This window comes from Harpia harpyja, chromosome 4 (assembly GCF_026419915.1).
Source record: "Harpia harpyja isolate bHarHar1 chromosome 4, bHarHar1 primary haplotype, whole genome shotgun sequence".
Lineage (NCBI taxonomy): Eukaryota > Metazoa > Chordata > Aves > Accipitriformes > Accipitridae > Harpia > Harpia harpyja.
The window spans coordinates 6558713-6586710 of NC_068943.1; the positions used below are offsets into that span (position 1 = coordinate 6558713).

At 37.1% G+C, this 27998-nt stretch overlaps 1 protein-coding gene across 2 annotated transcripts in view; it reads left to right on the forward strand.

Annotated features, from left to right (window-relative positions):
* The window catches only part of DZIP1 (DAZ interacting zinc finger protein 1), a 37381-nt gene extending 9393 nt beyond the window's left edge, over nt 1-27988 (forward strand). Inside the window, exons 6-19 of one of the 2 annotated variants that reach the window (XM_052785766.1) lie at nt 597-734; nt 2002-2064; nt 3320-3460; nt 5916-5964; nt 7340-7396; nt 14620-14679; nt 17764-17909; nt 18239-18434; nt 18799-18928; nt 19102-19152; nt 19963-20165; nt 20523-20653; nt 26258-26429; nt 27222-27988. In XM_052785766.1, the coding sequence (XP_052641726.1) occupies nt 597-734; nt 2002-2064; nt 3320-3460; nt 5916-5964; nt 7340-7396; nt 14620-14679; nt 17764-17909; nt 18239-18434; nt 18799-18928; nt 19102-19152; nt 19963-20165; nt 20523-20653; nt 26258-26429; nt 27222-27304 (1620 nt within the window). In that variant the 3' untranslated portion in view covers nt 27305-27988. The remainder of the gene's footprint in view (nt 1-596; nt 735-2001; nt 2065-3319; nt 3461-5915; nt 5965-7339; nt 7397-14619; nt 14680-17763; nt 17910-18238; nt 18435-18798; nt 18929-19101; nt 19153-19962; nt 20166-20522; nt 20654-26257; nt 26430-27221) is intronic. The other variant, XM_052785767.1, reaches the window with a different exon arrangement.
* Nucleotides 27989-27998: the final 10 nt, after the last annotated feature.

A 27998-nucleotide genomic window follows, 5' to 3' on the forward strand; every position in this document is an offset into this window, starting at 1 on the left:
ATAATTGTATCTTTGTATACTGGTACTTTATTAACATAATTTCAGTTCTTTTTTTAATGGCATTGTTTTGGATGAATGAATTATGTGTTCAGCAACTAAGTCAGTTTTTTCTTATTCCTCAACCTATGAGTGCCTGTTTATAGATTAGTAGATACTGTTATTGTTGCTGTCTGTTAGGCACCCATTATACTAATATTCTCATAACTGGCATGGGGACTAACCTCTTCATTATAGTCCTGACAGCAGAACTGCATACATTTTCAGAAGATGCTCTGGAAATGCTTTCCAGAGTTTTGACTAGAAAGAGAACTGTAAAAGCGTAGGTGGGTCAGAAAGCAAATACGTAAGGCATTACCAGAGCAGCTTATATTTTGTAGCTGCTAGTTCTTGTGTATATTTGCAAGGTATATTTATGTTAGATGTATATATTAATTATTACATGGAATTTGATAAATGCTTAATTCATGAGGAATGTGAGAAGTATCTGATGCAATCCGTGTAGTTATGTTTAAAGTAAATTTTGTTTTAAATGCAGTTTTAGAAAACAAAGTCTGTATACACATTCAGGTCTTCATTTTTCCCCCCCCTCCTTTTAGCAACTGCTAGAATTACAAAAATCCAATATGCAACAAAAATCCAATTTAGGGACGCTGAAAGACAGCCAAGAATTTACAGAAGAGAAACCTCAGAGTCCTCAGGATTATCACAATGTGGTTAAACTTCTTGAAAAACAGGTAACACTGTAACTTAATGTATTGCTTTTGACAGACTACTTCTGTTCGTTTCATTTTTTTACATCTCTGAGTAGGATTTTAAATTCGTAAGTAGAATTCTCATCCCTCTCAATGTCTGCAATAGCTGTTTTTGAAGATTTATTACTATTTAGTACAATCTCTATAGTGAAAATCAAGGAATTATTTCCCTTATCCTTTATAAATAAATTGTTATTTATTTATTGATCTTCTCTTATTCTTTATTGTTAAATATATTTAGCTTTACCAGGTATGATTGCAGTTCAATTCCTGAAGGCTCTAACAAGCCATTTATGTCTGATGATCTGTGAGGCCACTTATGGAAAAATTGGAATTTTCCATTTTCCAAGATGAAAAAAAATCTTAAGAAACTTTCTGACAGGATATGTCAACCTGTGGCTTTTGAGCCATATGAAGCACTTGAGCTTGTCAGGTGCAACTTCTGTATCGGCACTGTATCATCTGACGAGCACAGATGCTGGTGCTAGTGCAAATCTGTTGGACAATCCAAAGTCCCACCTATAGGAAAGACTGAGCTAGGAAGGGCCACTGAGGCCAAGGTCATTATTGTTCTGAGATTTGCCTGCATATCCAGGTTGTTCCTGTTAAAAAAAAAAATAAAATTAGTTGTGAGGCCTTTGGAAATACCCACAAACCTTTTTAATCCTTTTTTTTTGATACTTTGAGACACGCATTATATATTTCATGGTTCTTGGGATGTGAAGGTTTTTGTATCATCATTGCTGGTATCATCCAGAAGTTTAGTCATTTCTGCTCAAAGATGTGGAAAACTTAGTGAGTTTTACTTCATGCTTTTTATTTCATCAAAGAAAATTCCATTTGGTCTAAAACTCATATATTAATACTTTTTTAATCATCGTTACACAAAATACACTGTTAATGAGTGCTTGAAATGACATTATTTGGGGGGAAAAAAACCCTGCTCTTACAACTCTTATTGTTAATACACAGAGATGTGTCAAAGTACTTGTGTATTTCTCACTCACAGTCACTATGTATACAAATCAAGGAGCAAATGCGTAGTTTCTAGAATGATTGCTAAGAAAACCACACTCGGATGTATAAAACGTGCTGATGACTGTTCTAGGTCTTAAATATGGGGTTACTCAAGTTTAATGTCAATAATCTTTCCAGTATTTATGCTTTATTTAGAAAAATAAAGCTGCATATATCAAACTAAATGTTAAAGTGTTGTCAACAGGAATTAATATTGATTTCCTCTATGCAGGAAAGTAAGTGGACGTCTAGAATACAAGCCCTTCATCATGACCATGAGACAGAAAAGTCCCTGGTAAGTGGCACAGCAAACCACTTAAACTAAAAGGAGACTTTTTTTCTTATTTTCTTACCCATTCAGTAGTTCCTGATAAGCTGTAATACATCTGTTGGATTAGAAAGCCTAGATAATCAAGAGTTTATTAGAGTGTGTCCTCTTAGATGTATTTATTATCTCTCTATTTCTGGTATGATAGGATCTTGACGTTTCAGTTAAGGCCAGGGTTGAAATGGAATTTTTCATTTAAGAATCTGGCAGGCACCTGAAACTGTATTTCTCTTTTGAAGATCTTACAACTAATTCTGTGAGCCTTGTGTTACACAGTGTTTTTCTGTGTTATGCAGATATGCTGGAGAGTTGAGGTATAACTTGCTGACGTGTAGCTTTCATCTATCCCGTACCTTCTGCTACCATGGACCTATGGCATATGTCTCAATCTTTTTTTCTCTTTTCTCTCATTTCTTTGCTGCTTTTTCTGTTCTAGCTTTCTAACGCAGGATCTGTTCAGCCTTTCCAGGAAAAAAACACCATGGCATTTTATTTTGCATCAGTTTATATATTTTACTATACAAGGCTTTATTCCTCAGATTTTTTTTATGTCTGCATTTCTTTTTAATCTCTTTCCTGCTTTGTTTCTCTTGCTTCTTTTCCTTTCATTTTCCTTTCATCTGCGTGACCATGTAAGAACTGAGCAGATCATAGTGGTCTGACCAATGCTTCTCCTCCTCTGGCAAGAAAGCAGTGGGGAGGAACCATGGAACGTTCCCCAAAAAGGATGTAGTTAATGATACACCCACATACAATGCAAGAATAGAATAAGGGAGGAGTAACGTAAGTATTACTTTTGGGTTGGTGCACCTAAAATATTGTTCCCTTTCTTGTACATTCAGAGCTAATATATTAGATTTATCATGCAAATTCACCTCTCATCTCCTTAAAATATCATTATTTGACACTATAACCAAAACATTTTTATAGCGTTGTATGCTTTGTCCTGCAATCTTATTTTTAGGCAATCTCAGGAATGTGTTTGTATGTCGCTTTCTTTGTATTGAGATTTAGGTAGTCTTCCTTGTATAAATGAAAAATGATCCAGACAACTGTTTTGTAATGTATGCAAGTCCCAATGAAATCACAGGAGACATTAAGTTTTTGCTGAACAAAATGTTAAAAATATTTAAGCATGACACTTGCTTGTTTAAACTTTATAGCATTAAAATATTTTATATACTATTAATATGAAGTTACTTTTCTTCTGATTGCTTTCTAGCTACTGTCACAGATTGAGAAGCTTAAATCATCACTGAGAGAAGACCTGAATAAAAATAACACCTTCTACAAGAGGAGGATAGAAGAATTAGGGCAGAGGCTTCAGGAGCAGAATGATCTGATTATTACTCAGAAGAAGCAGGTCTGTTTTGTGAAGCACTCTGTGTTTCAGAGAGCATAGGACACAGAGAAACATTTTACTAGCATTTGGTCTTTGATATCTCTCTGGTTGTATATTTAATATTCCCAATTGGTCATAATCTTGCTGTAGTATTTTGGTTACGTTTTGGAAATTATGTTGATAAATAAGAATAGATCTGGAGAAGAGACACAAGAATGTAAACCAGGAATTAAAACACAACTGAGAAGGAAAGGCTGAATAAACCAAATGTTTTTAATAAGTTAAAGTTAAAAGATTACTGGGTTGCAGTCACCAAAGGTCGCTACAGATGAAAAATTTCTGATAGTGAACAGGATTTAATCTGCCACAAAATAATCGTAATGAGATTTAGTGTTTGAAATCTGAAAATACATGACTTCTCACACTAAAAATAAAGTATCGTATTTATCACTGTGAGAATAATTAATTAAATTATTACCATATGAAATTTAACAAGAGCAAGTGTCAGAGTCTCCACTTGGGACAGGGTAGTCCTAGTTATATGTACAAATAGCGTGACGAGAGGCTGGAGAGCAGCCTTGGGGAAAGAGATCTGGGGGTCTGGGTTGATGGCAAGTTGAATACGAGTCAATGGTGTGCCCTGGTAGCCAAAAGGGCCAACCATGTCCTGGGGTGCATCAAGCACAGCCTAGCTAGCCGGTCGAGGGAGGTGATTGTCCCACTCCACACCGCACTGGTGCGGCCTCACCTCGAGTACTATGTGCAGTTTTGGGTGCCTCAGTATAAGAAGGACATCAGACTATTAGAGTGTGTCCAGAGGAGGGCGACCAAGATGGTGAAAGGTCTCAAAGGCAAGACTTAGAGGGAGCAGCTGAGGTCACTTGGCTTGTTCATCTTGGAGAAGAGAAGGCCGAGGGGTGACCTTGTCACAGTCTACAACTTCCTTAAGGGGGGGTAGCAGTTGGGGAGGTGCTGATCTCTTCTTGCTGGTGACCGGCTGTAGGACACAAGGAAATGGAATGAAGCTGTGTCAGGGGAAGTTCAGATTGGACATTAGGAAAAGGTTCTTCACTGAGAGGGTGGTCGGCCACTGGAACAGGCTCCCCAGGGAAGTGGACACAGCACCAAGCCTGTCAGAGTTCAAGGAGCATCTGGACGATGCTCTTAAGTCATATAGTTTAGTTTTAGGTAGTCCTGCAAGGAGCAGGGAGTTGGACTCAATGATCCTTATGGGTACCTTCCAACCTAAGATAGTCTATGATTCTGTGAAATTATTTGTTTGGAAATTAATTGTTTTTTCTTAAAAATATGCTTTTGTTCAAACATAACTGTAGATTTTTTGAGGTGATGGGTGGGTGAAGATCTGGGTGGTCTGGAGTTTAGACAATGGCATGATTATGCAGTCCTTACAACCTATTCCTCTATTACATGGTGTGTTCTTTACAAATCAACATCTGATTTTACACATTTTTTTGAGATTAATGTGAAACCTATACTTAAGAGCTTAAAGAATTGGAAAGACAAAGAATAGCTTTTACATATCCACCTTAACAAATATGATAGCTGGGGCAATAGAGGACTTACTGCAAGAAATTTCTCTAGGATTAAAGTGACCTTTTAAAACAAAACAGTGTGACAACAGATGTAAAATAGGTTCGGAGGGATCCGAGTTTGGTGTTTGTGAAATACAATTGTGAAGATCTACATTCTCAATCCCTAGAAGCTGGAAGGGCTTGAGAAATAGCTAACACTTTTGTAGAGTCCAAAGTGAATGGACAATGTATTGAGGCACTACTGGCTATAACCAAACTGATAAATAAAAGAGGACCGGGGTCCAATATCTTGTGCCAGCTCCAGCTGACATTGACTGTGTGTCTGTATGGTTTGGGTTTAGCTTCTGCTTGGGGAATTGGAGTGCAGAACATTGTTTTAATGATACAGGGTTCACAACTTTCCCGTTTCCTTTAGATCGAATTACAGCCAGCTTGTTTCCTCTATGCTCTCAGTTTTGTTCAGTGCATGTCTTGGGTGTCAAAGAGACAAAACTGTAGAGCAGACAGGAGAACTGTTCATACATTTAAAATCAACGTGTAATTAAGAGTTTTCCTGGAGTGGAGCTAGACTTGCAAAATGAACGTGAATTGCTGAAGCAGAAAGTATTGAAACTGGAAGTGCTGAAGTGGCCCATAACCCCACTCTCATTTCACTTTATAGCTTGTAATAACAGGGTGTACAAAGCATGAGTTCACATAAGACAACAAACAGAAATAAGTCTTCAGCATTCATTAAGCATGAATGAAATACACACTAAGCAGTAGAATAGAATTCCACAAAAGTAGTATTTTTATCCCCAAATCATACAATAATTTCTGTTATGGAATAGTACTGAAACTAGGTATTATGTACTAAATGTTCATTTCTAGATATTGATCGCTTACTTTTGTAACTATTCATGTATCTGTCTTTTCTCTTTTAGATAAAAGAATTGTCCACAAGATCAGTTGCAAGCATTAAACCATATGATGGTAAGTACAAACTGTAAGAAAAAGCAGATTTTGTTTCTAATTTCAGCAGCTTGGCTGAAACAAATGTTACAATTCATTAAGAAGTATAGACATCAACTTTACTAACTGAATATTGAAATCAAATCAGTACTGGCAATTTATTTGTGTTTCACAGGGTACCTACCTGTTTCCATGCCATGAATTGCGAAGTTCATGTTTTGCAGCTGTAAGGACTTCTAATGTACAAAGCTGATCGCTTGAGTAGTGAAGAGATGTGAAATACAGCAACTTGTCCTGGTTTCAGCTGGGGGGGGGGAAGTGAGTGAGCGGCTGTGTGGTGCTTAGTTGCTGGCTGGGGTTAAACCACAGCACAACTCTATTTTGTATTATGTAAACAACCTTTGGCTTTGCTTTATGAAATGTAATTTTAATTGTTTCTTTATGCTTGACTGTCCTTAGGCTGCAGAACTCACAAAAGAGAAGATACTGAAAGAGTAGACAAACTTGATCAATTTTTCAGTTGAGATACAGACGTTCAGAGAATTTTAAGAACTCTCATGTTTTTGTCTGTGCAATGCTTTAACATCTGAAGTCCATTACAAATAGCTAAACCTGATAATAGTGTTTTAGGATGTAGTCCTGTACCACAAACACCCATATAGTTGATGCTGCAGTTGAAATAAGTTTATTGCAATAGATGACAGCTGAATTAATTCTAATCCCAGTTTGGAAACCATCTTTCTCTATTAGCAAAACGTTTGCTTGAACTGAATCTAACAGTAGGCAGTGGGTTAGTTTCAGGAGAGCATAGTAATAGTATGGCTGTATGGCTTTTCAACTGGAGCTGGTCATATTCAGCCACGCTGAAGCACAGGCAAGTATAAGACCATGGCACAGAAGCGAATTTGCTTCTAGGCCCCAAGCTGATCTGAGGAATGTAGAACTGAAGTGATAATTCACTCCAAAGCTACACTCTATACATGATATAGATAAGGTTTGTGCTAATTGATATGAAGTGTGGATGCAGCAGATCCTCTTTGGGGAATACATGCCTCGATCAGGCTAGGCTTGATTAAGTAGGTTTGGGCCAAGTCATCTTCTCTGGGACACAAAGACAGCATGATCACATTCCAGTTCAGTGATGATTTAATTTCTAGTTTCTTTTCCTGATTCTAGAAGTATTTAAAATGTTAAGCATAGATAAAGACATAGTTTTATGTTGTGAAGGACCATTTTTTTACTTTGTAAATGGTTTGTTTAATTTTTTCCCTGTTAAAGCCAAAAATGACATAATTTATAAATATGATTAAATATTGCTACATGTAAGAATCTGTATATGTCTGTTATTGTTTACTATAATAGATTTACATTATTTTTTACTTTTATGCCACTTTAGTGAACACTACTGTAGAGCATCTTGAAGAATCTAAACCAAGTCTACCAGTGATGCACGGTAAGTTTTTTGATAGGTCCAGATGCAGTACTTTCAAATCTAACACTCTGTCTTCTCAAATGTGTTGCTTGTCAAATCATAGTTGTAAGAGTAGTTCTATTGAAAGAACGTAATTTGAATTGCTTTGCTGTATGTCAGCACTGAGAATTCCTATCAAGTAATTGTAAAGATGCACTATTGAAAAGGATAAATGAAAACAAAAGAAAATTTGAGAATAATTCCTAGCACGTGTATAGTATTGAAGCACCTTAAGGTAAGTGAAACTAATTGAGGAAATAAAATGATGTTTTCTTATAGGAAAATATGCTTATCTGGTATATGCATATACTAGATAGGCACATGCATATACTGGAATTTGTATAGGGAAGTATGTGAAGGTGTTTGTTTATAAGTCTTGAAATACTGTATTTTTCATGTGACTTCAAATGTCAAGGAGGAAAATATAGAAGAAATAATCAAAATAGACAATCAGCCCATCTAGATAGTTCTTCCAGAGTATATCTGTAGTTACATATAGATCATTATTTTAACTCGCTGCATTGTGATACTGTTTAGAAGTAAGGGGAAGGGATAAACCTCTGTTTACATTGTTTTGTACTTTGTGAAAACAGTTGTCTTTTTTTTTTCTCAGTATGCAGAGTAATGGAGAGTATTGTTACCATACCAATATTCTGCAATTAATGAATTCTTTATTTTCATTTTAAGCACGAAAGTAATGAAAAATGAACTTTGAGCAAGTCAAATGTTTAAATGTTAAAAACCAGTTTATTAATTTTAATTATTGAGTTATAATTATATAATTTTTTAAATTATTATTTCTCTTAGTTTTAAAACCTGTCAAAGGGAGACAAAATGGAATCTGTCTAAGAAAAATGTACAGAATTTTTCTTTTTCAACAAATTCAAAAAGTTATGAAAAGGCATATGGGGAGAAGGGGCAGTATACAACAGAAGCTTTCGATAACTTGATGAGGATTGGAAAACTGATGAATATGAAGTGTTGATTTCAAAATATTTGTTGTGACAAGGATTACTAAATGAAGGAAAATAGATTTTATGTATTATATGGTAACATTATTTGAATGATACAGAGATTTCTTTCTAACCTATGCAATGCTAGTAGCTCATTGCTTGAAGCTTTTTAAGTGAAACTATATAGATGAAATGTTATGTGGAGAAAAGTAATAATATATTAAGTATGCATTATTAGGAATAGTATTTTAAATAATCTAATTCTTTTTCATTCAAACCAGCTTCATTGCACCAACACAGTAGTGCTGGTTCTGGCTAAGAGATCTGGCAGCAAGTAGCTTAGCTATTGCCCTGAATTTAAGAAACAAGTTTTATGGAGAATATTGCTGCTAAGGGCTTACACACCAAGCTTGACAAGCATTGCTTTCTTAGTGCATTTACTTTCACTTGTACTGAGGAGGAAGACAGTTTTGTGAACATTAGTATTTTCCGTACTCTGACAATTTAAATCATCTCATTCGGATCTTTCCTGATTTCTTGCTGCTCCAAATATGAAGTTCGTGACACCTTGTGAAACCTCTCAAGATAGAAAAAGCTGTTCCTGCAATTGATATACAAAAGATTCACTATTAGTTTATTATGAAACCTCAAAGAAGGTGTTTCCTTCAGATTCCTTTGCTGATGATTATTTTATTTATTTCTGCAGGTCTCTCTGTCCCCTTTCTTCCCTTCTGGATTTTTTTTAAACTTACGCTACCTAATTTCTGGATATAAATAGCAGAAGTTATAGTGTCTTTCCCAAAATTTGCAGGACTTCTCAAGGGATTGACTTACATACTGAATTAAGACATCATGGCCGCATCTCGTGCCGTTATGAAAATGAAAGCGCTTGCTGGTAACTTCTGTACACAAATTTATTTAGCACAGATCATCTCTGAAATCACAAGAGCTGTAGTTTTCCTACCAAACAATTGCCTGCATATGGAATATCTTCCTTCTTTTTTTTCTGTTTGAAAGAAAATTTATTCTGCAAAAGGCTCTCTAATGTGAACTTAAGGACGCTTTTCAAAGTTGCTTGGAAGCTTTTGCATCCTAATATTCTGCACATCTTAAATCTGTTCTGAAAAGATACCTGAATTACAAATGAGGTATCTTAGGTGTAAAGTAGTGGAAAAACTGTGTTAGCCTGGTGCTTTTGTGTTAACGTTCCTAATTTCTTGTGAGAGCTAATAGTGTGCCTTGAATGCCATCCTGGCTGACCATTCTTCTGTCTGTTTCTAAACTAGCTGTAGGGTTTTGTGCAGATATAACTTAAGTCTTATTTTCAAAGATTACTTCAGTCTCACAAAAAGGATTAATTGTGATTTTTTTTTTTTAAGAAATCGTATTTTAAAATCAGGCTTTGGCTCCTATATTACTCTTGAAATGTTGATACTTGTTCAATATTTAATCTTTGTTAGGTGAATAATACTAGGTGGAATTGATGACAGTAGCTAAAAAGCAAAGATATTAATTAGATTGTCCATTAAAACCTATGCCTCAGTCTTCAAACATGGTGTGGACTAAGGCCCGGCTGTCATCAGGGACATAGCTGAAGCATCTGAGGAAAATTTAGTCAAAGTAGTCTTCCTAGACAGTTAACAAAGAAAAGCGGCACCTTCAGAGTTTGGTTCAGCTGAAATAAGATCTGAATTGCTCTTTGAAGTTGCCTGTGTCTCTTCGTTGACTGTAGAAGGAGTCTGAGATGACTAGGCTCCTAAGTTAGAGGCCTCAGGTAAGTGTCAAAAATTTATTGTATTTAAGAATATTGGTTTAAAATTAATATTTATGCTGCTTATGTGCAGTATATGGCTTCCCATTGATTAGTTAGGAGAAAAATATATGAAGTGCATTAATGCAAAGATGACAGTCAGAATTACAGGTATCACAGATTAAGTCTGGCAGCTCTTTGGATGTGAAATTTGGGTATAAATTAGAAGAGTATATAATGACTATAGCCATGGCTTACATTCCTTACATTTTTTAAGAAGTGCAGCAATTTACAGCAAATAAGTTTTACATTTTATCCTGGGTTTTCATATTGCAAGTGCAAAGTGCTTACTGTAGGGTGATACTCCACTATAGATAATAGTAACACTTCTGTTCAGGCTAAAAGTTCTTTAGCATTTCATATTTCAGAGCAAATAGACAGGATTTCTCCTTTAAATGTTGGCCATAATACTGCTTTTCTAATAATACTGTCAGAATATTGGGGGTTTTTAAACTAGTAGATAAGAACAGACAAACAATATATGATATGCTTGAAATATATACAGCCTGAATTCATTATTGTTAAATACGTTTTCCTATTCCACCTGCACAGAAATTGTCTCCAGATATTACTTAAAACAGATATTTATGTTTTGTCAAAGTATGCCAGGCACATAATTTTTCAGTAGTATAATTATCCACTGAAGAACTTAAGGTAACCTGTACTTTTGATATCTCTCATCTATCTGTCCACACATATTAGCTGGCAGAAGAGATATTCTGGAAGATGTGGGACAACAGACACATAATTGTGGAGGTCATCTCAAGATTGCTGGGCTTAATGATGGCTAGTATTAATATGGCTGGATTCAGGCCAGTGAGATATAAGTACGACCAGCCTGCATTAAGACTGGTGTTGGAAGACACCATTTAGTTAGGTTCAAGCCTGAGGCTGACAGGAACCATTCTTCTGAGGATAAAGGTAGGGCTAAGTTTGGGACTGAGGCTGGCTGATGACACAAGGGGAGGATGTGTTTGGAATTTGCCACTGGGCTAGGTATAGGATTTAGCAATAATACTGTTTGATTAGCGTCAGGTGTGGGACTTGGGGGTGGACTGAATGAATTGGGTTTGGAGTTAAGGTGGTTCATGCCAGCAGAAGAAGAAGGGGCTGGTATTGCCCAGAGACATCTGGTTATTGCTGACCCAAGGTTTTACAGAGATCACTGAGCTTGGGTTAGGGTTAGGATTGGGCTTAGACAGACGTCGATTGGAAAAGAGAGTTATGGTCAAGTTAAGAAGGATCAATTAAGGAAGGTAGCAGCAGCAGAGCCTGACTGAATAGGTTTAAGTATGAAGCTGAAATTTATCTCTATTTTATAGCCAAGAAAGGTGTGGAGATGAAAGCCAGGGTTCAAATTTGTCAATGAACAAAGTATAATTGAGGTTGCAATGTAATCTGGTGTAATTTCCAGTTCAGATGCAACCTCAATTATACTTTGTTCATTGACACAAGGCCTCCTGCCTTGCTTCAGCCTCCTGGAATCCACTTCCAGTAAGGCAAGAACACAGTTGGGGTGTTCAGCTGGAGTGGGGAACTGGGAAGTGAGTAGGAGCAAGTAATTTATTTCTAGGTTTGAGTCCAAAAAGGAAGGTAGCAGTCTGTCTATGTTCAACACTCAGGCCAGGATGAAAGCTAGGAGTAAGATCCTTGCCAGCAAGGTCTGATGTTGAAAATGTTGATGTAGAGCAGTGGTTTAGGTTTAGAGCTGATAATTGACAGGAAGGTAACTGGCTCTACTTAAGTCAGAAATTGTAGTGATTACTTGTTTAAGGCTAACATTGGATTGTGGCTTGGTGAGATTTTGGGCAAAAAGGTTGTATGAACTAGAGGAGGTTACAATAATGTGGAGTAGTTAGGATTTCAGTCTGCATCAGCAGCATTATTTTAGATTTGAAGTTAGCAAAAACTACTTTGTACAGTTTTGAGGTCTAGTTGGGTAGTTAGACTTAAATGATTCCTAAAAATAAGCTTGGTAATATTTAGATGCTGGTGATTTCAAGGATGTGCACTAAGGTTAAGAAGTGAGAGGTCTGATCAGATAGCTAGAAAAAGCATGTCTTTAGTAAACATAGGGAGCGGGCTCCTTAAGGGGGATGATCTCCACACCTGTCTATAAACCAGAGGAGTGGTGAACCAAGCTGCTTTTTCTTACATTTGGTTCTAACGTGATGGTTAATAAATATCTCTTGGACTATGTGTACAGTAAAGAGAAAGAAAATGCCTGCTTACATTGGAGAAGTTGGTGTTTCCAGATATTGCACTCCCCCATGTCTTACCATTCTATCTCCTCTGTCATCATGCAGTGAACAACAATATTGCACGTAATAGTAATACATTTTGGTTTTGCTCTTGCAACTATTACTGATTTTTAACTTCCTCTGTTTCTAGTATACTGAGGAAGAGAAGCATGTACCTTTATACCAGATCTGCAGATTCTTTTCACATCTGAGTTCTGGGGACTGGGCTTTTCCTGTTAAATTAAGTTACTTGACAAGGGCTTGTGCAGAGATGAGTCAGCTCCTCTAAGCAGATTGCATTTGAGTAATGTACAGGTAAAACAAGTATAGATTAAATCCAAATACACAGCAACTGGCTTACTGGCTAGTAGGTCCAGCCAAAAAACTCAGACACCTCAATGCCCATGCAGCTAAATTAAATCGCGCCAGAACATCTCATCCGTGCTTCAGGCTCTGTCCTCCACAACAGGCTCACTGCAGGCTTTTGGGAATGATCCCAAACTGTGCCTGAACTTTGTTTTGGAGAACGTTAGTTGGTGCAGGGCAACAGTGTGCCAGGAGCAGTACTGTGGAGGATCATGTTCCGGTGCCCAAGAATGCTCTGGCCACTGTTAAATCTTACAGCCTTAGAGACTGAAAGACCAGAAACCTATTTGTCTCTCAGAGTTTTGCTTTTAAGTGTTTCCATAACATATATTGACATTTGCATCTTGTTAGCATCTTGTGATGGTATAAGAAACATTTTTTTAGAACTTCTTATTTAGTGCAAGTTATATGGGAGCAAATCTTAAAGTCTGGTAACGGGCTTGGAAAAGCAGGTGTGAGGCTGAATATAGTCACAAGTATGGAAAGCATGGAGAGAGCAGCTGCCATAACCAAGCACTTACACCACCAGTTTTAGTCCCCTTCACATGGGGAATATTGGAGATGTGACAGTAAGTGTCACTTAGCTGCAAGTGCTCATTTCATTGTGTTGACCCATCACAGTGCATCCATGGTTGTACCTAATTGTACAAGAAGTGCTGAAGAGCAGAAATCTTTAATGCAACGTCACTTCCTCCCCTTCTACCTATACAGTGTAACAACCATTTATAGTGCCAAAGGTTTCTTGTGAAGGTTGGGGCAAATGTATGTTGGCCCAAAATATTGGCCAATAAATTGTTTTCTCCTATACTGCCAGTAGTTGAATATTTAAAGTATAGTTTGCACATCTCTGTTTTTATCGGAAACCCTAGAAGAAACTCAAGTTCTAGTTTTCATTAAAATAAGTTAATTTATGGAAGGTAAATATTAACATTTTAAAAACCTGAATTTTTAATAGTCTACATATAAGCATTTTCATGCATCTCATATCTGAAGTCTATAAAGTTGTAAATAAACTGTACTTTGGCTTCATTTATATAAAGCAAATTGTACCTGACAGCCTATAGAATGATAATTTCAATGTGTTTAGGAAGCTGTTTTCAGCAGAGGACATTTCAAGATTTCTTTAAAGCACATGATAATACTGAATCTCACTGTATTGGAGCGCTTGAAGATTTTTTAAATTGGTTTTATGGGAAATTATGATATCTATCTAAATATATATAAAATTTCTGTCTTGCACATATGGACTCAGTAATTAATAATTCTCTGGAATAATGAGTTAACATTTTTTCCATATATTTTTGAGGATTTCTATGTCTGACCATTTCACTTGCCTTTTGTAAACTTTTAGTATCAAATTGCACATAAACAATATTTTAAAATAAATTTAAAAATTAATATGCTTCTTATGAGAAATGAATGACAGTATTCATTTACTTAATCCTAGGTGGCCTTGTCATTGTAGGTGCCTAAAAACATCCCACCTGGCCTCTGCCTGCCATTCCAGAAGGGCATGGGTTTTTCTATAGTTCTGTGACGTATCAGCCAGCCCTGTGCTGATGGCTTAAAACTCTGATATATCTGAGATGACACTAGACACCCATGTTTGGGCAACTGAATCACTCCTGAAGTGACTATTGTATTAGGGTGTCCTCTACAAAAATGTACCAGCAAGGCAGTGAAGAGGCATGTTGCATTGGGTTTGTGATTGTTAAGCAGGTTGTCAGCAATCAGGAAAGTTGACATCAGTGTATTTTTTTTGCCTAACTTCCCACTCTGGACCTTGACCTTCTTCTGTCCTGTTTGTCTGGTGTTCCTGTTCTTCCTCGTTATTAGAGCAGGCACCCTTGGTGCATATGCTGGAGCCCATAGAGGAGCTTTCAGAAGAGGAAAAAGGTAATGGTTGATTCAGCTCAAAATACAGTGGCATGTGTTTCTTGAAAATAAAAAGTAAATATTATTTGATACCTACAGTATTTTTCATTGTATTGCAGTATGCTTATGTGATTTGGGTGGAACATTCCTTGTTCGTATCAGTCTCCTGTTTGCTATTGGTGCTTGTAAATATTATGATTTCCCTATCCAAATGCAATGTGTTTATGAAAATCTGGCTAACTCTTTAAAGCAGGCGTATTCCATATGTCTAAAGGCACTTGAGCTAAGCAGAGCAAAAATGTTTTATGGGGAATACCCCCTTACTAGGAAATTTTTAGTGCTCATGCTATTGCAATGTGTGCTCACTTCTTTTTCAAACTCTGCATAAGAGGATAAAGAGTTCAGATAGAAGGAAGTTGGTGGTGGAGGTTGAAGCTGCCTACTTTCATAAATGCACCAAAGATACTTTTGCAAGTAATCTAAGTTACACCTACTTCTAAGCAGCCACAGCTCCAGCCAGAGTTGTGCAATTCTGAATGAAATTATGTATCCCAGTGTTGGCAGCTGTTCTTCTGCTCCATCTGAAGAAAACTTGGAGAAGGCCACATTTACAGTGACAGAACAGAAAGCATTGGTTCATCCTGCATGGTATTCTCCTGAAGAAGGCTAACAGTACTTCAGGTTAAACACCAAATAGCTGAATAGCATAATAATCTGTACTGTGGGCAAAAATCAAAATCAGTCTTGAACTTTATAGCCAATGAGTTTAAATTTTGAAGGAATGATGCTGTTTTGAAAACAAAATTGTTGCTTGAATACATCTGTGCATAAGTGAGAGGTTTCCCCAGGGAAAATCCAGTGACTCTGAAAAATCTGAAATAAAGACTGCTTGCATTTTTGCCGTTCTTTCTGCTGTTTCTCTTGCTTGCCGTCTTCTCTCTTGATGGATTGTCTTTGATTCTTCTGCTGTGCCTAAAGGCATGGCCTGCAGTACAAAAGAGAGAAAGAAAGAATGTGGTCTGAAAAGATAGACCAAGATTTTTTTGTTTTCGGTGGCAGTCATTTGTAAGGGAGAGTGTGAAAATTCTTGACTTGGCACATTATTTCATAGGATTATGTAGGAGCTGAGACAGTGGACCAGACTTAAGGTCTATTGTCTCCAAAGTTGTTAAATCTAGTGTTTAGGGTTTTTTTAAAAAACAAAAAGGAATAAGAAAACAGTTCCTTAAATAGTTGTCTCTGGCAAAGAGGATTTATCTTGAGTTAATTAGCAAGAATTAATACTGTCATTAATTAGGATAATGCTGGATAGTCTTGTTACCCATATTGGTATGTAGTAATTATGAATTTAAAAATTATTTTAGATGAATCTATTTTATTGTAAGGATTAACATCTGAAAGGGACAGGATTTTCAGAAGGCTCTTTGGAGCCTTCCACTTTAAAATGTCTCATGTCTAGCTTTCTGGAAGGATTTCATACTGCATAATGCACCTTTTCCTGACTGGGGATAGTCTGATAGCACTGTGTTTCCTCACCGACCAGTAGCTTGCCTCTTCTAGGACTCAGCTCTCCAACCAAATCATTTTTAATCCCACCTCTGTCAGGGACGGAGTTGTCCACACAGATCCCCAAGCCAGATAAGATTTCAGCCAGATTCTGTCCTCTTCAACACAGGTCTGTTAGTATGGTAGCTGGACTTTTTCTCAGAAAGTTTTCATTACCTACAGTTCTTTCCAGGATCCATCGGAGGCCACTCTCAAAACAACCTAAATATCATTTGTGTATCTTGAGGCTTTTTTGGGTCCTCTTCAGGGTGCTTATCTTTCCCTTAAAGAAAAATGAAAAGTAAATGAAACTGCTTTTTAAGCAATCATTTTTTAAAAATAGGAGAAGTGGCACTTTTGTTTTGAAAGAAAGCATTTGAAAGTCACAATATGGAATTACTCCTTCGTTTATGTCCTTGTCTGTGGGCTGGCAAATGACTCTGCTGCCCTGTAAGGCATACTGGACAGAGACAAACTCCTGCCCAACATTTAGCTTTTATTTCAGGGGACGAAGTTGGGAGTGTGGTTTACAGCATGCTTTCTTGGGATGTTGTATACCCCTCTGTGTATGCTTTGCCAGCTTTGCTGACCACTGCCAGACAGGAGCAGCTACCGTGGTCCCACAGAGTATTTGGTTCTCTTGGTAGAAGTGGCATTCAGTAAAATTTCATCTTGCCAGGGACACGTTATAGGCAGGTTCCAAATGGGTATGTTTTGCTTCTTTACTCCTCTGTATGACCCTATAATACTTTGGCCTAATTTAAATGTCAGTCTTTAATTTAGATGGAAGAATCTGTCTAGATGATTCTTTATTTCTTGCATAAGAGTTCATGTCATTACTGACGCTTAAAGCAAGGGAAAGAGACACTTAAAGCAGGGGAAACTTCTTTGTCTGCTTTTAAGTATGTATGGTGTCATAGACCTGCATAGAAGAAAACACGACACTGAACTTTGTCCTTGAAAGAGTTTTGATATAAGTATTATCTGTCATGTATTTTCTGTGAAACTGTCTGCCTCAGACTAAGGTTTTGTCTTTACCAAGACTTTTGAAAGTGTTAAAACTTTCCAAAGATTTGATTTCAGTGGGCGTTTTTTATCAGAGAACATTACATTGTTTTAAGCTTTTCTTGAGAACAAATTTGTCATATATTTGTTCTAATTCCTGCTAGAGTTCAGCTTTGATTTGAAATACCACTTATAGAGAACTTAATTATCAGAAGATAGTCTTTCTTTATCAGAAGTTTCCAAGTACAGTTCTAATAGCAGAGACCTTTGTTGCTAGATATTCAGGTATGTATCTTTACAGTGATTCTGTAACAAGACAAATAGAAGATACTTGTGATGGTGAGTACGAGGTGCTGAGCTATAGATTCCAAGTGGGCTGACTTTTGTAAGCTAGCCCAAGATTTTAAAAAGAATACAATTCCATGTAGACAAAAAGCGCACATGGATGCCTATGGTGTTTCTAAAAAATGCATGCTTCAGTGCAGTTTTTAATTGTCTCATGTACTGTGGATTTTTCAAATGTCTCTTAAATGCATTTTTCCATTCTTATTTCAGAAATTGAGAAAGGTGATCATAAAACAGGTAGAAGTAACCACTATTTAATAAATGCTTTGAAGACTGATCCTTCTTTAACTAAAGAATTACGAGTTGTTTTGGAGCAAGCCCTGGAGGAGAAGCTGGAATCCTTGGGAATTAAAGCAGTAAGATTATTTTGAGTTATTTAAGAGAGGGATAATCTTTGTCCCGCTTTTTTGCTATTCTCTTTCAGTCTTGTACCACAACCCTCAACCTATAAAATCCAAAGGTGAATTTCCACATGTTATAAATAAGTGTAATTCATTAACCTGAGAGGATGTCCATCAAATTACAGCTGTGGAGGATATGGCTATACCTGTGGGCAGTGTTACCAACTTCTGTGATTTTTCTACAAGCTTTGTGATATTCGAAGTTTAAAAGAGTGTATATGATTGTAGGATATAAATCCCAGAAATAATAACCCCTGTGTTTACAATACTATTTGTTTCCTTAGGGTGTTCGCGGTATCCCAAATGATCACTTAAATAAAATTTTGCGTGCTATTGAATCTGCTAGAGAATGCAAACAGAAGCAAGAGCCTGACATTCACCGAATTCGAGAGCATCTTGAACGCCAAGTTAGCTTTAGGGTTGAAGAGAAATCATCTTCTTGTAATAGACCTGTTTCCTGTCCTCAGCTTCCTTCAGAAGGTTAAAATGGTTTTGGTTTTTGTTCATTCTCTTACATTTTATAAGTGCTATTTAAGGTTTTATTTAGCAACGCTTCTCTATAGCTGCTTTCATAACTTTTCATGCAAATATTCTATATAGTTATGGCCAACTAAACAGTTTCCTTTAAAGGGTTCTTGACATTGTGTTTAACTGCAGAAATCTTAGCTCCTATATTGGCAAGATACATGGTAACTCTGAACTGCTTTGAAGAAAAAAAATACTTTTTTTTTCTTCTCTTTTGTAAAACTATAATCTACGGCAGAGACATCTTTAATTTTAGAAATTAAATATAAAAGATACCAAACATTGCTTCTAGTAATGAGATAGATAACATCTCTTGTAGGTAAACAGAAGTTCAATCAATTGGGAATTTCATCATTTGCCACACCACGAAAACCAGTAAAACGGTCTTCAACAGCTGTCCGCCCAGCTGAACAAAGAACCACCATCGCTGAGAATACATCTACACCAAAGTAAGAGATGCTGTTCTCATAGTACTCATATGGGTTTGGGTTTTTGTGACTGACGTGAACATTTCCTGCTAATATTGTAAGAACTGAACAAAGATTTCACATTACTTCTATATAAACTTTATGCTTGCTTAGTTGACTGTCAGTCTTGAAATAACTTGTCTTGTTATTTTTAGATCCAGGAAGCTTTTTGGAAATGGAGGTTCCAGGAAGACATCTAGCATCACGTATGATTTGTTCCCTTGTATTTTTGAAGAAAACATTTCTGGTGACTGAATATTCACATGCTTGCCACACAAAAGCTATTATTAAGCTAAAATTATAAACACTTTCTGGACTGCTTATTTCATATTTTGTTTTAAAGTATTATTCCATTTGAGCGTGTTGTTATAATCCCTGAAAGATAGCATGTTTTCCTTTCAGCAGATGTATTCTTTGTTGTGAACAAGAGAGGGACTTCCTTTAGTTTCTTTCTCAGATGCTTTTTCTGTCCCAGTTAAAAGCAGCTAAATACTTTGGTGACCTAATTTTCAGTTTATCGATATTTTCTTACTATGACCAAAATTAAACACAATATTCCAGATTCCACTCACATCAGGTACCTTACTTTGTAATTTCCTGCACTGAAAAATTCCTAAGTTATTTTCATCTAACAAAATGTCAGAACAGACTTTCTGTGGTGCAGATTCCTTGACCCTAAACTTTGCTCTCCCTGCTGATGCATGAAAGCCTATCTTTGTTTGCCTGGCAAGACTTGTTATATATTGGTCTACTGTTTTGTAAAGGTAGTTGCATAGATGGGAAATAGTCATGTCTATATAAGAGATCATTTTGTGATAACTTCCTGAGTTTACTTAGCAGCGTGATTTCTTTTAAATAGTTTTATAGATAGTTAGAATTTATGGGAGCTCCTGTTTTTTTCACGTAAGAAAAATGCACGTTATTGGAAAGGAAAATACAAGGAAGCTTAAATATGTCTATAGCAGTGCAGTCACTGAAATGCAGTAAGTCCTTAGGTTGTATGTGGTTTTGCTTAGAACTCCACCATTCAGTTCAGAGGAAGAAGTAGATGAAGATGATATTGAACAGTCTTACATATCACCAGAATTACTGAAAAAGCAGTCAAAAACATCAAGCAACAAAGTCAGTGCTTTTCAGAAGGCTTCTGGCAAAAGTGATATGGATGGGACGGAGGAAAGGGAAATTGAAGAAACTGGAACACCTGCCAAAACTTCAAAAGGTATTTTCACTACTTTTGTATATGCATGTTGTAACAGCTATGCATGATTTTGCATTTCCTGATATATTTCTGTGTTAGAAAACATAATGAAGGCAGACTATCTAGTCTTGAGTGTATATATATTTGTGTGCACTTTATGTTTTTGCTAATGTGTTTATATTAATATAGTACTTGGAGATGTCAGTTCAAATTAGATGTGTATCATGCTGTTTTATATAAATGCAGAAAAAGAGACAATCTCTGCCTCAGCGAGACTTCTTTTACTTATTTTTACTTTGTGGAAGATTTCTAGAGGGTTTACAGTAAAATCTCTTACTTGTGAATGGAAACTGTCAATATAATTTTTATGAACTTTAGGAACAGTTATTCAAAAACTGACCGAACAAGTTGGAAAGAGTCTTTCTAACCATGGAAATAAGAATAAACCAGCTGGAGGGATTAATGTTGCGCAAGCATTTATTAAGAAAGAAGAGGTGAAAGAACTGAAGGTATCACTTTTAATAGTCATTATTATTTCATTAAGTAATCGAACTATATATATATATGTTACTTTTTTTTTCATGCTGAAACCATCTTGGTGCAGTGAAGAACTTAATTCTGAAAGAGAGTTTTGGAATTACAGAGCTAAGTAGTCTTTTTGGGTACGTCTGCACTGGTATATAGAAAAGTGCTGGCAAGTGAGCTGTGGCAAGTGACCTCTTCATCCACAATGCTTGTTAGCTTATACCATGACTGTTTTGGATCACTACAGCTAGCCCAAAGTTTGGGCACAATTGGTATCATTTTTATCTCCTATTCTAGCAGCATAGAGAAAGCCATTCTTTACTTGCTTTCCTAGTATCTTGTTAGATGGAGGAAAAAATGAATTTGCTTATCTAATATTTTAAGATATTTTTATTTCTAGAGCTTTATCTGATATGGAACAGATGCATTTTAATGAGGGGAAAAATTCAATTTTTTGAGTATGGTCTTTCTTCTGCTGCACCTATTTACAATCATATGCTGTTTTCTGACTCCATCAGATCTATCACTGATCTCTGTCCATTGAGTATGGCATGTGTTCACAATCAGAATACTAACACAACTTATTCTTTACCCCTCAGGCTCCTAAGGTCCCAGTCTTCCCCTCAGTTTAGAGTTTTATAATTGGTAAGCCACTTTGATGCAAATTGATCTTTGCCTGAACAATTTTTAAAAGGAACAAAAGCTATTCCAAATCAGAAGTCAAGAACAGACAGTGCTTTTTATTTCAGTTTTAGTAGTTGTTATTAGATTGAAGTAGACAGCCAGATACTAGTTCTAGTATTCAAGAAAGTATTTTTTCACTTAATAAAATAATAATTACTGAGAATCCTGTTATCCATAGTAAAACTGATACTTTAGGGCTTCCTGACTGCCTGTTAAATCTGAAATTTATCAATCCTCCCAGAAACAGTGACAATTCTATTTTGGTTTCCAGAAAGGGGTGATTGTCTTAATCAACTTTAGTTGTAATGGTAGGGTAGTCACATTTAGCCTGTGTGCTTTTAATTGCCACTGGTGACACCTAACTTGTCTTGACTAACTAACTTGACACTGTGGGAGCTGCAAATCACACCAGACTCAAAATTATCAACTCAGAAATTACTATTACAGTGTAATTTTCTGTCCAAATATTACTTTCAAATTCTCTTCAATGTCAGATGATACAAGGCTGCAAAATGTTCACAGTTAAATTTAGTGGATGTTACATTTTGTAAAGAGCTATAGACGGTGGACCACTATGTTAAGGAATTTGGCCTTCAAGAACAAAGAGCTGTAGCAAAATAAGCCTTAAAATCTATGCTTTAAAGATGCTGTACTTTTCACTGGTAACCTCTCTTCCCACATCTCTCAAGCCCCCGAACCTCAAGGCAGGGACTGGGGGAATGAAGTCCCTCCCATCATGGGAGAAGATCAGGTTCAAGACCACCAGAGGAACCTGGACATACATAAGTCCATGGGACCTGATGAGATGCTGCCCAGGGTCCCAAGGAAACTGGCTGATGTAATTGCTAAGCCACTCACCATCATATTTGAAAAGTCATGGCAGACAGGAGAACTCCCTGACTGAAAAAAGGGAAACATCAAACCCATTTTTAAAAAGAGTAAAAAGGAGGACCCTAGGAGGTACCAGCCAGTCAGCCTCACCTCTGTGCCTGGTAAGACCATGGAACAGATCCTCCTAGAAGATAGGTTGAAACATATGGAAGACAGGCAGGTGATTAGAGACAGCTGACATGGCTTCACCAAGGGCAAATCATGCCTGACTAATCTGGTGGCCTTCTACAATGGAGTGACTGCATCAGTGGACAAGGGAAGAGCTATGGATCTCATCTACCTGGACTCTGTAAGGCCTTTGATACGGTCCCCCACAACATTCTTACCTTTAAATCGGAGACATACGGGTCTGATGGATGGACTGTTAGATGGCTAAGGAATTGGCTGGATGGCCGTGTCCAAGGAGTTACACTCAATGGCTCAATGTCCAAGTAGAAACCAGTAATGAGTGGTGTCCCTCAAGGGTCTGTACTGGGACCAGTACTGTTCAATATCTTTATTAATGACATAGTGGCGTTGAGTGTACCCTCAGCAACTTTGCAGATGACACCAAGCTGAGTGGCACATTTGATGCACTTGAGGGATGGGATGCCATCCAGAGGGACGTGGACAGGCTTGAGGAGTGGGCCCCTGCGAACCTCAGGAAGTTCAGTAAGGCCAAGTGCAAGGTCCTGCACATAGGTTGGGGCAGTCCCCCAATATCAATACAGGGTAGGGGATGAAGGGATTGAGAGCAGCCCTGTGGAGAGGACTTGGGGATACTGGCGGCGGAAAAACTGAACGTAAGCCAGCAGTGTGTGCCTGCAGCCCAGAAAGCCAACTGTATCCTGGGCTGCATCAAAAGCAGCGTGGCCAGCAGGTCGAGGGAGGGGATTCTGCCCCTCTGCTCTGGTGAGACCCCACCTGCAGTACTGCGTCCAGCTCTGGGGTCCTCAGTATGGGAGAGACATGGACCTGTTGGAGCGGGTCCAGAGGAAGGGCACAAAAATGGTCAGAGGGCTGGAACACCTCTGCTGTGAGGACAGGCTGAGAGAGTTGGGGTTGTTCAGCCTGGAGAAGAGGAGTCTCCAGGGAGACCTTATAGCAGCCTTCCAGTACCTAAAGGGGCCAACAAGAAAGCTGGAGAAGGACTTTTTACAAGGGCATGTAGTGATAGGACAAGGGGTAATGGCTTTAGACTGAAAGAGGGTAGATTTAGATGAGATGTAAGGAAGAAATTCTTCACTGTGAGGGTGGTGAGGCACTGGCACAGGTTGCCCAGAGGGGTTGTGGCTGCCCCATCCCTGGCAGTGTTCAAGGCCAGGTTGGATGGGGCTTTGGGCAACCTGGTCTAGTGGAAGGTGTCCCTGCCCATGGCAGGGCGGTTGGAACGAGATGATCTCTAAAGGTCCCTTCCAACCCAAACCATTCCATGATTTCTATGAAAAATATTTTTGCTATAATTCATTTAGAATACATCGTGTCCCTGATGTATTAACACAGTGGCATGTTCCTGTGTGGACATGATGAGTTCAAAATGAGTTTATGAACCTAGGGCAGGCATTCAGTGTGGCCAGCAGGAACAGGGAGGTGGTTGTTCCCCTGTACTCGGCACTGGTGAGGCCGCACCTCGAGTCCTGTGTTCAGTTTTGGGCCCCTCACTACAGGAAAGACATGGAGGTGCTGGAGCGTGTCCAGAGAAGGGCAACCAAGCTGGTGAAGGGCCTGGAGCACAAGTCTTCTTATGAGGAGCGGCTGAGGGATCTGGGGTTGTTCAGTCTAGAAAAGAGGAGGCTGAGGGGAGACCTTATCGCTCTCTACAACTGCCTGAAGGGGGGTTGTAGTGAGGTGGGTGCTGGTCTCTTCTGTCAGGGGGCTGGAGATAGGACAAGAGGAAATGGCCTCAAGTTGAGGCAAAGGAGATTTAGGTTAGATATTAGGAAAAATTTTTTTACTGAGAGGGTTGTCAAACATTGGAATGGGCTGCCCAGGGAAGCGGTTGAGTCACCATCCCTGGAGGTATTCAAAAAGCGAGTGGACAGGGTACTCCAGGGCATGGTTTAGGGGGCATGGTTAATGGTTGGACTTGATGATCTTGAAGGTCTTTTCCAACCGAAATGATTCTATGATTCTATGATTGCTGCTTTGTTTCTGGAATCTTTACAGAACAACACACTATCTTGTATTCTTTGCTAATTATATGAATGTGCATATATTCATATCCATATTTGTATGTTTAAATGTTAACATTTACGTTATGTTACATTGTGTTTCATTATGTTAAATGTAGACATTCGAGTTAATTCTTTAAATTTTAGGTGGGATTTTCAAAGGTGCCCAAAGACATAAGCACAAAATGCCATTGGAATAATGGTTTGTCTGAAAATCCACATTTTCTAATTAGTTTAAATACTAATATCTTAAATACTTATAGCTGCTAATGGTCGTTCTGAAAACCCACAATACCATAAAACCTTTATAAGGCATCCCATTGTCATATGTTTTATAAAGGTCACGTTTCACAGAAGTTACTTCAGAAACATTTTTAGAGAAAATTAATTTTGTGCTTACCTGAAGCTGTATTACCTGAGTTCACCTGTACCAGCCATTGTATGGATTATGGTATTTCTTTGGAGTAAGTCTTTGAGTTAATAAAACTGCTTAGCAGTTTTGATTGATGCTGTGTATTTACACTTGATCAAAACTGAATTCTGTTTGAAGTTGACATTTTTCTCTGTATTTTGTACTTTAAAAATCAGTTGGGACTTAGTGAATGTTTGAGGAAACTCTTCCTCCAGCATTTCTCAATATATGTGACTCTGACTTTCCCAGTACCACACCCTCCCACTGCAGATAATTTAAAATAGCAAAATGTTGAATCCTGGTATGTTAATAATACAGCACACTGAGCAGATCTGTCAATTTTTGAAAAACAGTTTGTTTAACATTGTTAACAGCGATGTTAAAATTGAACTATGTTGCAAGATAGAGCATTACTGCAGTGTTTTCCCTTCTTTCGAGAGACAGGACACGTTCGTATTTGTTGATTTTTCTCTAGTATGTACATACCTTACGTTGTTTTCTAATAGCATCTGAATCTTTCCTCTGTGCAATAGAAGCACCTTCTATATCTTGCTGTAAAATTGAGTGACTCCAGTGAAATAAGGTTTTAGCTTTGTGAGAAACCGTCTTTCACTTTCCACAGTTAAGCTCTCTAATATGGCTCGATTCCATTGAACCACATCTGATTGACAAATAGGGAAATGCTGTAGCTCTTCTTTCAAAAGCTGAATGAAGATATTTAGTTCTCGGGCAGATGAGGTAAGAAAGACCATAGACTCGCTGCCTTCAGGTTCATCTGTTTGACTTGACTCTCACTTTGTGAACTCATTATGCAAATCCACCACTTAATTAAAAATATGCTTGTACATGCTGACAGTGAGTCTTAAGAAGAATACATATTTTAACTTTGAGCACCATGTGGTTTTTTTAAACTTTCATTATTTTATTTTCTCTTTAAATAAATTAGTTTTCAGTTGAAAAGGCCTTTATTGCAATATTAGATTTTTCTACTGTGAATACAGAATGCTTATATAGCAAACTAAACTGCCAACTTGCATGATAACATGTCATGTCTTTATTTTCATGTAAGTAATATACGTTCTAATGCCTAAAGGACTTTCTATCTCATTGGAATAGCTAATATCCCAGAAAAGACGATCCTTTTTTAAGTTAAACCTTAATGTAATACCTGAAAACATAGGTTTCTGCCAGTTATAGAACTGGCAGAACTTTTAACTTTTGCAATTCCTGACTTAAAAAACCCCCACTTTTAGTTTTGGAACTATAATAATGAATTAATATAATTTAGGTAATTGAATTATGTGGATTTTAAAACTGTGGTGATAGATGTCATAAAGGCCGTATGCCAGTGCATTTTTCTTTAGCAGTTTTACATTGTTGAGTTTATGGAAGATTTCAGCACAACTTGAACGGACAGAAGAAAAATGCGTGTTTTTTCTTCTCCCTGTTAGTTCACAGAAGTTGATGAAGATGATTGGGATATATCATCAGTAGAAGAAGACTTTTTATTGATGAAAGATGATAGAGGCCAGAAGGCATTGACAGTTCAGAAAAATGAGTCAAATGCTGCATCTGTGGTACATGCATGGGGTCTTCCGAAGACAAGTGTACCAAAGGAGGAAGGTAACATATTCATACTTCTACGTTATAAGCCTTAAGCAACTGACAGGCCTGGAAGAGATCTTAAGTATAGTGTATTACACATTGTAATTCGATATACGGTATTTTGTAAGAAAAGAACAAGTAAGAAAAACTGTGTGCTTGGTTTTATGTCATGTAAATATCATATATGATATTTATGATACATACTTACATGTAAACAACACACACATAAATATACAGAGATGCCAAGAAACTTAAATTAGAGATTTTAAAACATACGGTACTATCGGGCTTCAACCTCATCTTAAAAATTAATCATCCAGGATTTTTTTTAATCCCTTCCCACAATTAAGGGAGGAGGGAAACTTTCTTACTTTGTCTTGAGAATAATAATAAAATTTCAGGTTTGTTCAAGATGTCTAAGTGACCTACCAGACTGAGATAAATATTTGAACTACTGGTAAAGTAATAGCCTCAACCTTACATAGAACTTATATAGCAGTTTCTAGCCCTAACATTTCAATATACATAAAGGTTAAAGCTGTGTCAGTTATATAAACATACTTCAGGTTATTTTTAAAGGGAAAGTAATATTGACACTGACTGCTTGTCCTGTGCATTGTATTCTGTGACAGAAACAGCCTTCATATTATCAACACTTGTAATTTCCTCACTGGTTGAAATTCTGGACTTCCTGAAGTCCACGGGTGTTTGCTCACATAGCATGTGATTCTATCTCATAGATAAATACAAAGTAAAAATACCCCCAAAATAGTATTAATAATTGTTAATATTTTTTTGTTCTTTTAACAGGCCTTCATGAAGCTGATAATACAAGCACATTAAAAAGCAGCTTAGTCACTGTAACAGATTGGAGTGATTCTTCAGATATATAATTGTTGCATTCCTGATGGGAGGCACTGCTTTGGGGTTCTGTTGGGGTTGAAAACATGGTTGAAAACATCAAGTATTTCGTATTAATTTCTCATATTGGTCATGTAATAACAAGGAATACTGTTTGCAGAACTCTTGTGTCTTTCAGTCCTGAATTTGAAAAAAGAATATTCATATATGCATTACTGGCCATGTCTGTCTGGAAATTGAGAGTTAATGCTTCTTTCTCATGAATTCAATGGTGAAAGTCTCTTTGATTTCACTGAGGTGAAAATTTTGCCTCTAATGTTTACATTAAAGATTGAAACTGGTCTTGCAAGGAAGCCTGTTAACCAATGAACAGAATTTACCGCAGAGTATTACTTTATAAAATTTTTAAATGTTTAAATTATGATAAATGTATTTTATCATAAACTTTATATAAAATTTTGAACATTTTAAAGAAAATATTTCCATGTATTAAAATGTTAAGTTTCTACCATGGTTTACAATAAACACCAAATGAAAAGAATAAAAGGCCTCAGCTATAAAACTAGTTATTATTAAATGCCTCCTATTTGGGGAAGTTATTCTTTTTTTTTTGTATTGGAGTTGAGTCTTAGTTAACAGAAAAGCACAAAAATTGGAAAAAACCCCATCAAGCTAAGGTGAGGAAAGCACTGGCCTGCCATTGTGGAAGTACTTTTCATATTTCTG